Source organism: Plectropomus leopardus, chromosome 11, assembly GCF_026936395.1.
Source record: "Plectropomus leopardus strain MGB_pleo_1.0 chromosome 11, ASM2693639v1, whole genome shotgun sequence".
Taxonomy (NCBI): Eukaryota; Metazoa; Chordata; class Actinopteri; order Perciformes; family Serranidae; genus Plectropomus; species Plectropomus leopardus.
In genome coordinates this window covers 17,847,424-17,864,030 of record NC_142186.1, presented here as the reverse complement: position 1 = coordinate 17,864,030, position 16,607 = coordinate 17,847,424, and the positions used below count along the sequence as shown (strand labels likewise).

At 39.9% G+C, this 16,607-nt stretch overlaps 2 protein-coding genes and 1 long non-coding RNA gene across 3 annotated transcripts in view; 2 read left to right on the top strand and 1 right to left on the bottom strand.

Annotated features, from left to right (window-relative positions):
• Nucleotides 1–80: 80 nt before the first annotated feature.
• Nucleotides 81–16,607, bottom strand: part of LOC148188240 (uncharacterized) — a 22,806-nt gene continuing 6,279 nt past the window's right edge. Inside the window, exons 3-4 of the long non-coding RNA XR_015777893.1 lie at nucleotides 15,849–16,050; nucleotides 81–1,648 (exon numbers count right to left, since the gene is read on the bottom strand). This is a non-coding gene — a long non-coding RNA (uncharacterized LOC148188240). The remainder of the gene's footprint in view (nucleotides 1,649–15,848; nucleotides 16,051–16,607) is intronic.
• Nucleotides 5,714–15,183, top strand: tnxba (tenascin XBa). The gene is made up of 15 exons (XM_088084146.1): nucleotides 5,714–5,849; nucleotides 7,140–7,999; nucleotides 8,088–8,219; nucleotides 9,081–10,235; nucleotides 10,352–10,474; nucleotides 10,578–10,721; nucleotides 10,825–10,944; nucleotides 11,909–12,064; nucleotides 12,174–12,286; nucleotides 12,384–12,516; nucleotides 12,615–12,766; nucleotides 13,651–13,747; nucleotides 13,845–14,006; nucleotides 14,092–14,255; nucleotides 14,680–15,183. The coding sequence occupies exons 2-15, from the start codon at nucleotides 7,270–7,272 to the stop codon at nucleotides 14,776–14,778; spliced, it is 3,480 nt and encodes a 1,159-aa protein (XP_087940272.1). The 5' UTR covers nucleotides 5,714–5,849; nucleotides 7,140–7,269; the 3' UTR covers nucleotides 14,779–15,183.
• The window catches only part of cyp21a2 (cytochrome P450, family 21, subfamily A, polypeptide 2), a 4,932-nt gene continuing 3,633 nt past the window's right edge, over nucleotides 15,309–16,607 (top strand). Inside the window, exons 1-3 of the mRNA XM_042490788.2 lie at nucleotides 15,309–15,683; nucleotides 15,881–16,069; nucleotides 16,510–16,599. Of these exons, the coding sequence (XP_042346722.1) occupies nucleotides 15,560–15,683; nucleotides 15,881–16,069; nucleotides 16,510–16,599 (403 nt within the window). The 5' untranslated portion in view covers nucleotides 15,309–15,559. The remainder of the gene's footprint in view (nucleotides 15,684–15,880; nucleotides 16,070–16,509; nucleotides 16,600–16,607) is intronic.

The window sequence follows — 16,607 nt, the reverse complement described above, 5'->3', positions numbered from 1 at the left end:
TGATTCACAATAAATATAAAAATATTTACAAGATAGTATGAAGAGATAGAGATCTTTGCTACTTTATGGGCCTTTGTAAATACTGCCATGCTTTTGTATTGTTCACTTTTCAAAATGTTATTTATATATTGCAAAATAATGAGAATGTCATGTGACTCATGCGTAGCTGTTTAGCACAGCTGTGAATGCTCATGTTATTTCACTGAGCGAACCTGAAGAAGCCACAGGCGAAACGCGTCGCTCACTCTGAATAAATCACAGTAAAGTCATTCAGTGTGCGGTGGTCTACTTTGTTTTCCATATTTATTTTCATATGCTTTTTTTTTTCTTTTACTGGCAGCAAAGGATCTGAGAGGGGTCTCTGTACTCAACGCAACCCCCCTCAAAGTTACCCCGCTGCTTACTTAAATCTGCAAGGTAAGGGAGAAGGAAGAGTGGGAGTAGTTTGGGGTTAGCACAGTGCATACACATAAAGTGGCACAACAGTCTGCACATAAGATCCGCTTGCTTGCCCCTAGCGGAGTTACACAGTGATAGACATTTGGATCAATCATCACCTCATAAAGATAATAGCTTTTTATTAGCTCTAGAGAGCCTCTTCTCAAACATGCTTCACTTAAAAACATGCTGCAGAAGTTACTCAGTGCAATTATATAATGCATGTTGAGTTGCGGGTGATGCAGAGAGAGGTAATGGGTGAAAGCAGGGGGTATTGGGAGGGAGCCGTGCAGCAGGAGTAGGAGGGAGGCATGGGTGGAAAGGTGAGGAACAAGCGAGGGCTTATGTGCTTATATTATTCTAATCTCTGAGGCCCAGTCCAATGTAAGCAACATGGGAGTACTGACCATCACTTCAATCACAGCCAGATCAATGCCTGCACTGTTTCAGCCTTTGCCATTAGACATTTCATTAAATTTGAATCAATAAAGGGTAAATAAATACGCAGACTTCGGCATCACACATTTTCATCTTGGGATTACTTCAGTGCACCGTCAGTAGCCAACAGCAACAGCACACTCAAAAACGCAGTCATTTTTTTTACTGAAGCCCTCTCAAGGTAATCAATGGCTCGTCATGACTAAGCAGTGTAGACCCGCGCTCATGATTAGACTCACTATCAATCAACATTAGTAGCTGTTACTGCAACACAATAAAATACAAATATTACATTAAAAAAAGAACAGACTGCTAGTGGCGACGGGGTAAGATTTATATTGTGTTTGATATTTTTGATATGTAAATTGCTACAACAGATTTATCATAAATACACAGTCAGCAAGTGCAGAATAACCTTCTCTGACCCATCAAATATGCTTGAGCATCAACTGTGAAAAAATCTGGGGAATTGTGAGATGTGCTTGTACGACCAGGTGTATTTTGTTAGGTGTGTGTGAAGGTGTGTCTCCAGCAATTTTTTCCAAAGGCCATGACAGGGTCAGCGGTTTGAGGGTGGTCTATGGTGCAAAAAGGACTAAAGTGAGGGCGGAGCTGTTCCTGGAGGCTGCCAGCAGATGGAGGCAATGATGGAGTGGGACCACCCACTCAGGAGTCCACACTAAACTGACAATTAGTCTGTGTTTTTCATCTCGATACCAAGGTGTCTTGAGGATAGCCCTTTTTCACAGGAGACATTTCAAGACGTCAAAGTCTGAAAAGCAAAAATGTATAACATTAATGATGGCTGAATACCATTTATTTGCTTAAGTTTCAGGTGCATGCTGGCTCACTGTCACACTATCATCACTTAATGGGACACTTGAAAATAAGTCTCCATTTATTTAATCAGCAACATCTGTGCTTTTCCAACTATGACCAGTCGAAATGCCTGCTGTTAAAAAGACCTAAGTCTGACACGTGGAAAACTATGGAAAAATCCTATTTCGACACAAAGACTCAAAATGGTATAAGCAGCTCCAGCTGATCAAATTTTCCATATTTTGATGTGATAATCGACATTTCAGGGCACAGAGTAGGCATGACTGCATATAAAAAGGAATCCTAGTGGAACATTTATTTTCATTAGCCATGTAAACTTGCCTGATATCACAGGAGCACTGCAGCTCACCTGGCAGAGCGGGTGCCCCATGTAGGCTATGTCCTCGTCACAGCAGCTGCCGGTTCAATTCCAGCCCACGGCCCTATGCCGCATGTCATCCCTTCTCTCTCCCCCTTTCACACCATAGCTTTCCTATCAAATAAAGGCCAAAAATCCAAAAACTTGCCTGATATCAAACAAAACTGTCAACTTGTTACACTCCATTTCCATCTTCACACTCAGTCACCTCAAACTCTTTTGAGTGGGCAGATTTAAAGGTATGGACCCAGGAAACATGTAACAAGCTTAGTAAGAATATTGTCATTCTTGGAATAAGGGCAGAAAACAGAATATTTTGTGAATGTAAACGTAGTCTGACATAATGGAAATTTGTCTCTCTTCTTTGTTACCCTTCTCTTCTAACTGCATCCACAAACTGATAAATCCACCAACACACACAGTGCACATGCAGCTAAAGGTCTTAATTAGACATTACGTGTGAGAGAACATTCTCATACAGTCAACCTTGAGCAACATTCACTTTAAAAGCAAGCGGCAACCAACTCCTTTGCTGTACAGTCTCATGGTGCTGCCTGGCTCAATGTGCAACATCAGCTGTTCATATGACATTTGCAGATTACTGAAATAATCATAACAACTACATTAATCACCAATTTGTTGTCTTCTACATAGGATGCTGCGGTAAAGCAGTGTAGTTTAGTCGTCTTTTAATATCAGAACATGGTGTACTTGCCAAGGAAAGCATGTTAGCTCAGCTAAAATATCTAAAGGTAAATATACATTTTCACTGTGAGCATTTACATACCCACACTGTAACATATATAGAGTGAGTACATGCAACAGTAATAGAAAATGAGACTGTGGTTTCTTCAGCTTCAGCCAAAGACTCACAGCTGTTTCACAAAGTGGTTTTGCATGCTCATCATCTTAGTGACTAAAAACATTGATGGCAAAAATATATCTGATCATGTATAGATTCAAAAATACACTAACCGGCATAAGGTTGGCACAAGGTTAACCACTTTACGAAAATATGTGTGGGCAAATTGTCCAACAGTTTAAGAACAACATTTCTCAAAGCACAATTGCAAGTTCAGATTCTAACCGAAACCAAAAACGCCGGACAAAGAGAGGGAGGAGAGCCGGCATCAGGGTAAGGCTGACCTGACTTGGACCGAGAACTGTTCCTCTACCAAGCCATCTTCTGGCTAATGTCCGGTCAAAAGATAATAAAGTGGATGAGATGTGACTGAGACTCACTCAGCAACAGAGAATCAGAGACTGCTCTGTGCATGTCTTCACAGAGACATGGTTAACTCCTAAAATGCCGGATCAAGCTATTGCACTGAATGGGGGGACCTTGTTTGGAGCCATAAGGACACAAGACTCTGATGCAAAATCGAAAAATGCACTGCAGGAATTGAACATGTCCAGAACTAAATGGAATTTTCATAGTAGCTGCTGATTTTAATCAACTTATCCTTCAACTCCAAATATGTAGCAGGATCAAAGACAAATTAGATTTTGTTTTTTAAACTTTGTTTAAAAAATGACTAATAAATCTACCTGCTACCTTCTACCTTCTAAAATTCAAAGTGAGAGCCATATATCCACAACATCAAGAAACACGGCTGACTTCTCTGGGCCTGAGCTCATCTGAGATGGACTGACAAAAAGTGAGAAAGTGTGCTGTGGTCTGACAAGTTCACATTTAAATGGTTTTTAGGAATCATGGATGTTGTGTCCTCTGGAGTAAGGAGGGAGAGTACCATCAAAATTGTTACCAGCGTTAAGTTCAAAGCCAGCATCTGTGATGCAATGGAGATGTGTTAGTACCCATGGCATCATCGGTTACTTGCACATTTGTTAAGGCACCGTGAATACTAATAGATACATATATGCTATGGAGCAACACATGCTGCCATCCCAGTGATGTCTTTTTCAAGGATGTTCCTGCATATTCTAGCAAGACAACGCTAAGCCAAATTCTGCAAATTTTGCAACAGTGTGGCTTTGTAGTAAAATGAGTGGGGGTACTAGATGGCCTGTCTACAGTTCCTACCCAATTTACACTGATAAAATATGGCATATGATGGGGCGCAAAATACCACAAAGGAGACCCCAGACTGTTATTCAAGCTGAAGTTGAATATTAAGTAAGAATGAGAAAGACATTTCACTTTCAAAGCTTAAACAATTAGTGTCCTCATTTCCCAAACACTTAGTAAGTGCTGTTAAAAGAAAAGGTGATGGGGCGCCCAGTAGCTCCATGTACAGAGGCTATGTTCTCACCGCAGCAGCTGCAGGTTTGATTTAAACCCCTCAAATAAAGGCAAAAAGCCCAAAAATTAATCTTTAAAATATAAATGAATTAACTAAAATAAAAAAGGTGATGAGACACAGTGGTAAACATGCTCATATCCCAATTTTTGGAACATTTGCTGACATTAAATTCAGAATGAGTGTGTATTTCCAAAAAACAATCAAGTTCATCAATTTGAACAATACATATCCTGTCTTTTTACTGTATTCAATTGCATACATGTCAAAAAGGACTTGAAAATTATTGTATTCTGTTTTTATTTACATTTCACACAACTAATCAGGTTTTATATATATTATATTAAATTTGTTTTGGTGTTTGCCGGTTTATTAGAGATGAAAAAAGTATGGCTTATATTATTGGGTAGTCTGTTGTAGTATGACTTCATAGGAACAGCTCATACAAAAAAAAAAAATCAACCAATTTTTGATCTACAAACAGCAACTTACATTATCTTTGGTTATACATAAAAGCTCCAATGATATAACCATAAGTTTTTAAACTCCAGTAAAATTAGGAAAATGTCACTTATGCCCTGTTTGCTCTAGACCCTTGATATACTTGTCTTCATGTGGTTTACAAAAGGTGGGATGGTGGGTGGCCATTTGGTCAGAGATTCAGAGCCTTCACAGAGCATCCCTTAAATCTGGTGGATACTTGGTCACTTACATAACTCCCACGTAGTTACATCTCATTACTCCCAACAAACGCCCAATTCATATAGCGAGAGGTTCCTGTCCCCCAGAGTGCACACTGAATACCTGCAGTGTTATGCTATGTATTCCAGCTGAATCATGATTCTCAGACGAGGGCTTTATTCAATCAGAGCTGTGTCTAGGTGTAAGCGATGTCTGGTATAAGTCAAGTTACATTTAGCAGACACTGGAATAACTGTCATCAGTCATGCAAAGCTGAAACATGCAGCCTGTTTTTGTGTTACTGTACATGAAAGAACACAAAAGATCTCATTGCATGTGTTGTGTAACAGTTTTAAACAAAACTGCAATTTCTATATGTTCACAACATTATATGTTACATTACATGCAAAAAGTTGCAGCAAACGTGATTTACTATACCAAAAATCGTTGAATTATTATATTAAATGGTCTAATCTACCAGAAAAAAATTATAGAAACATTACATAAAAAGAGAAACAAACATAAAAACAGGATACAAGAGAGTATTTGATGAAATTTGATGCACCAATCTGTTTAAAAATGCCACTCTTTTTGTAAGTCCAATACAAATATTTTCCATGGTGGTTAAGAGAGTGGGACCACTAGGCGTGGAGGAAGAGGGGGGGTCCTTAAGTAGGAGCAGACTTTATCACTCTCCTCCTTTCTAGTGGTGGTCCTTTCTCTCACCTCTTTCCTCCCAGATCATATCTAGCAAGTCTGTGTGAGCTTTTCCACTCAGATGGAGGCAGCAACACAAAGACAGAGATAAAGCCAACAACTACAATATTATTCTGGTAAGTTCATTTTTTTCATTGGAATGTCAGAGTTGTAACTGCAGAAATTTTTTGAACACATGGATTTATATCCTTGATTTTGGTGTCTGTAGATATTCACTTCACAACATAATGCTTTCATATTGCATGTCTAAATTTATTGTCAGGATTTTGAGTAAAAAAATGTTGGACAATGTCATGTCGTTGTGTTTTAGTTAATGAAAAAACCTTAAACAGTAAAGTGCATAAACTGCAGTAAGTTGTGAACATGACATGACATTTTTAAGTGTGCACACATAATTTGGCATGGTTATACTATCAATAACCTTTATCTTTCATTATTTTCCATTTGATGCGATTGAATGAAATGTTAGTACAGTTTACATTTTACAAATAAAAAGACACTAATTCAGTTAATACTGCAGCCCAGTTAATACTGCAGCCAATTAGGCAGTTAATCCATGCACTCCATTGCTATATTTAAAAAAAATTGGCTTCCTGTCTAGCAAAGCATCCTAATGTGTTTACATGCCGCACGATTTATTTGATTTTATGCAGATTTAAAGCCAAGGCTGGACATATTTCTTTTAGTGGTTTTATGAGTTGTGGGTGCAGCGGATTATGTAACCTTCTGTATAGTGAAAGACGTACAGTGTCCCACAGTTCTATACAGTAACGCTCTGTTGCCTCTCTGCATAGTCTCTCCAGCAGGCTCTCCCGCTCAAGTCACCTTCTTCCTTCCTGTTGAAAATCAGCTAATTTAGATTTTTACTTGGTTTGGCAAGCTATTGAATTAACTATTATGACTGATTCCAACACTGCTGCAATTCAACTTAGATTTGTTTTTTTTTCCCTTTTAAGTATATCAGTACACACAATTAAAAACAGAAAAAAGTTTGATATAATTTTTTATGAAAACTTTGCTCAATTTGATGAGTAAGCTGAGTCATTTTTTGCTCTGTTTTCCATGTCTTGCAGACAGCAATCTACTGAGACTGAAAGATTTCTAAAACAAGTTTTTATTTTTCAAATTGAATCTTTAAAAGGATATAATGGCATCCTTTGCCATTGCTGTCAGGTCACTTTTGAGCAAGACATGAAACCAGAAACTGCATCCTCGATGCCAGTAGGGGATTGTATAAGGGGGCATCAAAGTGTGAATAGGAACTCTGTGAATGTGAAGCTGGCAAATAAAGAGCAAGTATGCTCAGCAAAGCCTTACTTTGGATAAAAAATGATTTGGCAAAAACAATTTCATGCATTAAACTCAGTTATAACTCAGCTCTTTCATATTTTTTTTTTCATTTCTAGGAGAGACCTGGCATATTCCTCTTTACAAGTGGTCTCAGAAATATAGAGGAAGGAGTTCATAATTTTACAGTAACATACATACAGATCCACCAAAGGCAATACCATCTCTGGCTACTTCTGCTGGCTCAAAATGCTGTTTACTGTAGGACTTCTCCTCCTTCTCACCCCATTTCCCTCCTTTCAATCCCCGACCAATGAGAGGAGAAACTCCACAGGAAGCGACGCGATCAGACCAAATGCCGTTTTCACACTGTCAAAACCAAAACCCACTGCTGCACTCACCAAACAGACCGTTCGCCCAACCCCAAAACCAAACACAGTCAATCAGACAGTTTTATCCACTCCAACCACAGCAGCGGTAAAGGCCTCTACAGTCAGTGAAGTGAAGGTTACCAAAGACAAGCCTGCCCCCACTGTAGTCCAAAATGTTCAGTCACCAGCTACAAAGTCTGCTCCCGCCAGTAGCACTAAAACCACCAAAAACAAACCCACAGCCTCCACCAATCAGACTGTTGTAGCCAAGTCTCCCTTCATCAAAGAAAAGTCTGCCCCCACAGTAGTTCAAACTGCTCTTTCAACAAAGGCCAATCAGAGCGCAGTAATCAAAGCTCCTACTGCTACCACCACCAAAGAAAAGCCTGCCCCTGATCAGCCACTCAAGGTGGTCATCAGCGATGGCTGCGACTCAAACAACGCCAAGGAGCAGGAGCTGACGCTGAAGCCTGGCGCTCCTCTGGTAATGACGCATAAGATCAGCTTGTTGACTGGTGGCTGCAGCGGGGGGTGCGAGGCCGAGATGTCTGCACTGAAAGGACGCGTGGCGCGACTGGAAAGAGAGATGTCAGCCCTCAAAGATAAATGTATGACTCATATTCACCAGATTATTATATTAACGATCTCATTAAGGATGTGAATTTAGTAATTTTGGTTGTATTTGTTGCTGCTCAGGTCCATGTTCTGCAAATTGTCCAAATGACTGTAGTGGCAATGGAGAATGTGAGAAGGGGAAATGTATTTGCCAACAGGGATTCACAGGTCCAGACTGCAGTAAGTGTGCACAAGGAGCTGACTGTAACAGAAGTAAGTTTGAGTCTACACTATTTGAATACGGTAGCATTAGAGACGTACATTAAAGGGTTTAGTGTGTAGGATTTCGGGGGATTTCGGGGGATATATAGGCAGAAATGGTATATCATATAATAAGTTGTCTTCAGTGTATGATCAAAAAAAAGAACCGAATTTTTGTTACCTTAAAATGAGCCGAGTGGGTCCTTGTCTACAGAGATTGTCATGATGCACCACCATGTTTCTACAGTGGCCCAGAACAGACAAATCATACACTGGCTCTTGATGCAGCCATTCACGTTTATGTGTCAGTCATGGTACTTAGCGGCAACTTCACAACGAGAGCATCATAAAAACACAGATTTTTCAAAGTGACATTGCTTAATTCAGTGTTAACTGTTTACATCACTGAGGAATAAGCCTCTGCAGATAATTTTGCTCCTGATACAAAAAAAAGCTGAACGTCTGGATCTGAAGTTATCAGAGAAAAAAGGTGAGCACATTAGCTGCTGCTGGGCTAATGGCCTCTCTCTGACTTACTGAACAGCATTGGAGAAACACTGATTTGTAACTTGAAACTGCTTTGTACAGTGTTTACTGCTTTAAATTACCTGGTCTGTTAGTTTTGGAGAGGAAGGGACCTCTGTGGATTATTCTGCTCCCAATGAAAATCTCCTGAATAATGAACACTGAGGGAGTACTAATCGGGAGAAGTTTTAGCTGGTTACAACCTGTAATCCTCAGTGCTAGATGCCACTAAATCCCCCTAAATCCTCCTAAATTTTAAAGAATGTTCCTTTAAGTGAGAGAAACTTATTTTTACTTGACTATTATTTAATTCACACATTGCTTGTAACCTCTATTCTGCAATTTCAGAAGCCGCCAAAGGAAAGGTCAAGGTAACTGTGGAAACAGTAGAGCACACACTCTTCCAGAGGAGGGAGCAGAAGAAAGACACTGACACTAAACCCAAAGTGGCTACTAATACTAAAGCAGGACTCGTTAAAACACAAACAAAACAAGAATCTGTAAAGAAAATAACGACCTCAAGTGCCACAAAGACCAGCCGCCCAACTGTAGGTCAAGTTCTCCTGAAACATGAGGAAAGGAAGCAAGAAGAGGCCCGCAAAGGCAAAACAACAATCCTGACCTCTAAAAAGGTCCTCCAAAAAACTGACCTCAAGCTTGTTAAGGAAGGAACTGCTGGTAAAACTCATCCTAAATCAAACCAACTAAAAGACGAACCTCAAACCAATGTAACCCAGAGTAATTTAAAGAAATCCAATGGCACGGCTAAAATTGTGACCATTCTGACCAAGGCTGTGGGAACAAACAAAACCAGAACAGGGAAGGAGAACTTGGAGCAGTCCACACTGGCTGAGAAGAACATTACTCAATCATCTGGACATAAACACACCAAGAAGGTCAAAGTTGACACGGCAAATGTGCAAACAGTTGATAATAGAAACACTGACACTAGCAAAACTGGAAAGGTCACACAGAAGAGTCAGTATCTAGTTAACACAACCATTGCAGCGACGTCAAGTGAGGGTCGAGTTCAGGATAAAACAACTATTCATGGCTCTGGGAGCTCGAGGAGGATGGGAGGAAGTGGATTAGGTTCTGTAAAGGTTGTAAACATCTCCTCTTACAGCTTCACCGTCACATGGTCGGCACCTCAAGGGATGTTCAAGAACTTCACCGTGATCAGGAGAGAGCCACGGACAGAGGGCGACGAAGAGGACCATGAGGAGTTTGAAGAAGAAGTCCTTGAGGGAGACAAGATCTTCACATCTAAGAACGCAACCGAAGTGCACGTACAGGTTGAGAGCACAAACACAACTGGGGCCTCCGTTAAAGCTGCGGGATCTAGAGGCAAAGCCGAAACAAAGAGGATCTCTATGGTGGTACCTGGCAGTGTGCGCTCTGTGGAGTTCAGTAACCTCCGAGCAAACACAGGCTATGTCCTGTATATGTATGGTACAACAGCTGACAGGAGATCAAAGATTCACAGAGTAACTGCAATTACAGGTGACTAAAGTTGGACTAAAGTTTAATTTAGTAAAATTGTTTAATCACTCCAGGGACAGGATCAGTACTGGGAGCAGGAAAATGTGAATAGAAATCTCTTTATTTTCTCTCATCAGGTCCTGAGCCAGCCACAGAGATGGTTTTCAGCAATGTGACAGAGTCCTCCCTCACTGTTTCCTGGTCCAAACCAAAGACCACATTCTCAGGCTTTAGGGTCACATACACCAACATCATCACAGGTTTGCCTGCCTCGAGATTGAGTATCTATATATCAGTCAGTGTGGATTTTTTTTGCATTGTTAATTGTTTCAGTGTGATAGTTTTGTTGTATCGTTCTGCTAGGGGAGAGCCGCTTTGTGACCTTGGAGTCACAGCATTCGTATGTGGTTCTGTCCAAGCTGTCTGCTGGAACCTCCTACATTATCACTGTAACTACTACACACAGCAGAGCCCAGAGTGATGCTATAACTTCAGTTATGACAACAGGTACAAAGTTGGATAAACTCACTGTTTTGTACAGCTGCTTTTTCTGTCTTAACATGTGAAAACACCAATAAACACATTATGTATCATATCTTTTCTGCCGCAGTACCTGCCCCTCCAACACATCTCCAAGTTGTCAATGTGACGGATACCAGAGCTGTGCTGCAATGGACACCGAGTCTGGGGAAAGTTGACCGCTTCATCATCAGCTATGAATCCTCTAAGAGTGAGTGTGGCAACTTTACCCTAACGACTCATGACAAAGTGCTCATTAGGCCTGTCATGATGATAACGTTATTGAAATATCAATGTCAGCAAAAATTACTGAGTTCACGTCCATATATCATGTGTTTACATTAAAGTGTCACCAACATTTTAGTCAACATGATGCCAGAATAAAAAGCAGGGTTTGCTAGCATTATTGCCAATGGAACGAGGCTCTATCTGAGTCCTGCACAGGTCTGATTTTCAAAAACCACTGCTGAACCAGAACTATGATGCACAATGCTGCACCCGCCCTGCCATCCGAAAATATGACCAGTTAGTTCTACAACCCTACCAACACATGATCCGCAGCTATAACCGAAACTGTAAATCCTATACTAGCCAAGCGCTATTATTTGGTTAGGCAGCACATTTAAAGTGATAATTTGGGGAGATTTTCTGCATATAAAACTAAAATATTATATTCTAAAACTAGAAGCAGCTCTCAAATACCTGCTGGCACATAAAAAAAGAGTCAATACGCAAAGTCACCAGTCAGAAGATTAAAACATTGAAATGAAATTATTATTAATCTCATTTTATTCTAATATATATATGATCAAACACCCACAATCTGACTAATTTTTTTCACCTCGAACTGAACCTGAAAATAAAATTAAGATGAAATACCACCAGCAAATCATCTTTTTTTTTAAAGTCACTTGTGACTAGTCACTTTCACATTCCAATTCCAATGTCTTAATTTAAAGTTAAAAAAAAAAAAAATCAATTAATTAATTTAATACAAAAATAATTTATTTTTGAAAGGATGAACTTGCATTATTATGCTTGTATATTATCTGTATTTCTTTTTTAAAACAACATAAATTTCACAGTTTTGCCAGGGACAATATACTGTCTACACAAAGTTGTTATCGTGACTGTTGCTCGGGACAAAGCTAAGCCTTCTCTCCTTCTTACCACAGCTCCTAATGTGACAGTGACAGTGATGCTGTCTGGAAACTCAGTGGAGCACCAGCTGAGAGGCCTGCAGAGAGGCACGCTGTACACAGTCAAAGTCCTGAGCCAGAAGGACAGCCTGCAGAGCATGGCCATCTCAACTACTTTTACTACAGCTCAAGGTGAGAAAAGAGGGGAATACAACAAGGGACATCAGGCTTATCACTTGCTGAAGTCTACATAGTTTGTGTGTAAAGCGTGTGATCTAAATTCCTTTTTTGTGTCTCTCAGTGGTTAAAGCCAATGAAGTGGGTGCTCGCTCCGCAGTGATCACATGGAGAACTTCCACTGTTGTTTATTACAGCTACAGGCTGATCTATCAGGTGGTAGGAGAGGAGGCAAAGGTGAATACTATCCCTTCATCATTGGTACATACACTACAAAGAGAGTATCCAAATGCAGAGTAGCCCAACTTCATGAGTTTTTCTATGTGTACATTAGGAGCTGATCCTGGACCAGTCTATCACAGAGTATAAGCTGACAGGGCTGTTGCCAATGTCACGTTATATTGTTCTGGTACAAGGCGAGAGAGATGGACACTACACATCTATTGTCACCACAGAATTCATCACAGGTGTTGTATTTCATGTAACACACTCCCTGCTTATTCATCTGCCTACTAGCACCTCATCACAACTCAGTTTTTTATTTGTATTTTTTTTTTACTTTTAGGCAAACTGCGTTTCCCCTTCCCCACTGAGTGCTCTCAGGAGCTACTGAACGGAGCTCTGGAGTCAGGAGAGGTGGATATCTACCCACAAGGAAAAGACGGACAAGCATTCAGAGTCTACTGTGACATGGAGACTGATGGAGGCGGCTGGACAGTGAGAGAAACTGCTTTTATCCAAAAAAAATTGCACTGAAGAGATGGCAGTATGGATTTAAATAATCTGCAACAGTGGTGTGGATTTGATTCACAAGTTTGATGACTTTAGACATGACTTGACAAAAAAAAAAACTTGCAACTCGAGGACTTAAACATCGGTCCACTTGGACTTGAGCCCTTTGACTTACAAATATTTGATAGCTTCCCCCAAGAGATTAAAAAAGATTTTAAAAGTATTTCATTTAGAAGTGTGCCATGAATCAGTCCATTTGCCACCATTTGCTGAAGCCACTGATGTTTACACTATTGATTCCCAGCAAGTTGAAACCTCATTTTCAGACCCACTTTGTTTGAACCAGTCAGACAGTATCCAGTCAAGTTTCAGCGTTTCGTTACTGAGCAGCAGGTAGAAAAAATTCTACAAAAGATAATTTTGTTCATTTTCATAAAGTATGCAATAGTCAACAAAAAAGAAAACAAAAACATGCGGGCTGAAAATTACAGACGGACACGTAACACCTTTTAGCTTCATGTGACATTTTAAGCTTAACAAAGAGCTGTTAAGTCAAGGCAAATATTAACGTAGCTAACAAGATAATGCTTCACTAATGTTAGCTTAAAAGATAAGTAACTTTAAAAAAAAGCTTGATTTAACAAATAAATACAAATTTTAAACAGCATTCATAATTTTTGTGAATTTAAAATATTATTACTCCTTTGTTAAAAAGGCATTACATTTGGTGAAGAGCAACTTGTCTAGGACTCAGAACTCTAGACTAGAGTGTAAAAACTTACACCAGAGTGTAGAAACCTATATATGACCTGCGAAACAATAACTTGGTCCCACCTCTGATAGACAACAACTGGATGTTTGTGCTTTAGGTGTTCCAGAGGAGGACGAATGGAAAGATCGATTTCTACAGAACCTGGAGTGAATACAGAGCTGGCTTTGGAAACCTCAGCGAAGACTTCTGGATTGGTAGAAATGAAGAAAGATCTAATTATCATCTCATCTGCATAAAACCTTTGATATCTTAAAATAAATTACTCTCACCTTTAATTTCTACCACTATTAGGAAATGAGCTTCTTCACAACCTGACCAGTGTCGGCCCTGTGAGTCTCAGAGTGGATTTGCGATCTGGTAACGAGACAGCTTACGCTCACTACGCCGACTTCTCCATTGACTCAGAGGAGAGGCACTATACTCTGACAGTGTCTGGCTACACCGGAACTGCAGGTGAAGACTTTACTGAACATGTGCAGTGTTATTATACAGTAAAAGCCTGACAATTCATACCTCAACATCCCTATTTCTCTGTCAGGTGATTCTATGAGGTACCATACTGGACGTCCATTCTCAACCCGGGACAAGGACACTGATCCTCTGGGGATCCACTGTGCCAGGGCCTACATGGGAGGCTGGTGGTACAAGAACTGCTACAAGACCAACCTCAACGGTCTTTATGGCATCAACAGTAACAACCAGGTACAGTTCCTCTATCTACCAAATGGACTTAAAGAGATAGTTCAGATTTTTTGAAGTGGGGTTGTAGTGGGGTACTTATACATAGTGAGTGTATTATATACTCTTCATGTCAGAGGGCAGGAGCAGAGAAAACACTTCTAATACAGTGTACACTTAAACTGATATTAACTTTTTTAGGTGGGACATTATTTTAAGCGGCTAAAATGAATTTTGTTGCTGCCCTCATCCACAGCAGTACTTTGCTTAGCTTCCATATCGGACTCCTGCCTCCTTCTCCAAACGAGGGGCATGCCGACTGACATACTGACTATGGATAACTACCCCACACAACCCCACCTGAAAAATCCTAACTATCCTTTTAAAACACCTTGTCTTCTAAGATAGAGCACAGTAACCAAATATCTTCACTTCTGCTCTGATACAGGGAATAGTCTGGATAGACTGGAAAGGTAAAGACTCCTCCATTCCCTTCACCGAGATGAAGTTCAGACCGTCCAGGTTCTCTCCTGCAACTCATGGCTAAGGATACACCAGTCGTAACACATCTGGCAGAGAATCAAAGCTCCAGAAATCCACAAGACAGTGGATCTCACAGCTGCAGCATGTCACTTACCAACTGATGATGCATGTATGGGGGTTTGATAGCTATAACAACAGCTAACAGTACATTTCATTCAATATTGTGCAAAATGTGTACGATTTTTTTTTTCTGATCTGTTTTTTTTTTCTGGAAATATACCAATACAGTGGAGAAATGTTTTATTGCAACTTTTTGTATCTTCTTGTTCTGCCTGACCCGTCCATTTCAACACAGTATTGTTTAAACTCAAATACTTTCTTGTGCATCATCACGGTTTGCCACACCCACTACTACTGTAATTGAATATGCACTGTCTCACTCCATTGGAATAAATGTGGCTAATGTGGGTCTGAAGTGTCTGTCTATTGTTTTTTTGCTTTGTAACAGTGACTTAAAACAAAGAAATCCTCTGACAAAAAACAAAACAAAACGGCGTCTCCACTCCCTGCGCTACAAGATAAACAAATCCCAGAATGCCTGACATGTTATCGTGCCCTTCTGTGTGTCCCAACCATGCTTATCACTCTGTTTCTTGTTACATGTGATACATTCGTCTCACCGTCAGATATGTTGACCTAAAAAATATTTAGACGTCCTTGATTTTAGTGAAAACAACAACATTGCATCAAGCTGACAGGCTAAGAGACTGATGAGGAGACTATAAATGCAGCAGGCAACGTGCTGACCACTTTTCTGAGGGAGGATACCGGCGAGAAGACACAAAATGGCATTAGAGATATCAGTGATCACTGTGGGAGCTGTGCTGCTAGTTATGCTGCTGTTGATTTGCATTTGTGGTCAGAGAGACAAATTTGTAAAGGATGATCGCAAGGGAGGTAAATCCACAGGTAATTATTTGCTGCCTTTGTATGTGTATATTTGACTAGGTTGGTTATAATGAATAAACAATGAGATATTAATGGGACATTTTGCCAACACATGAAAAATTATTATGCCATTGAAGGTTATCTCATGGATTTCTAAGATTAGTGTTCATTCGGTCTCTTTTTTACCTTTGTCTTCTTGACTCCTTGTCATCCTGTAGTTGAATGGGGACTGCTGCAGTCTTTCTATCAGCTCCTTCCCTGCTCCTCGTCTCCTTCCCTCCCAGGTCCTCCCAGTCTCTTCCTCATAGGCAACATGATGGAGCTCACACACGACCACCTGCCAATTCACCTGACCAATCTGGCGCTGCGGTATGGAAACATCTATCGCCTGAAATGTGGAAACACAAGTAATCATCTCATTTCAAATTTACAGATTTTGCACAGTTCCTCTAGACAGGTTGCCCATAGTTAAAGGTAAAGCAGATTTTTGGACAAAATTAAAATTTTGTGATTCAAGCATTGCAGGTTAGAATAAGGGTATATACTGTATGTTGTCCTTGCGGTCCTTGTCCTTTATGTAGGAATATTTTTATTAGACTGAGTTAAATTAATCTACACTTTAAAAGATTAAATTAAAAATTAAAAGATTATTAAATTAAATAAAATGTTTATGGCATTAAAGCCCCCTCAAATCATAATTTAGGACAATGACTTTTAAAGTCTAATATTTATAAAATTGATTTTAAGACTTCAAGGACCTACAGACACCCTGATTATAAAACACGTTGATATAAAAAGCAAAAACTTTTTCTGTAGATGGCAAAAACCCTAATGTTTTTTTTTCCAGCCATGGTGGTACTTAATAGTACTGAAGTCATAAGAGAAGCGCTGGTAAAAAAATGGTCAGACTTTGCAGGGAGGCCAGTTTCATACACAGGTAAACAA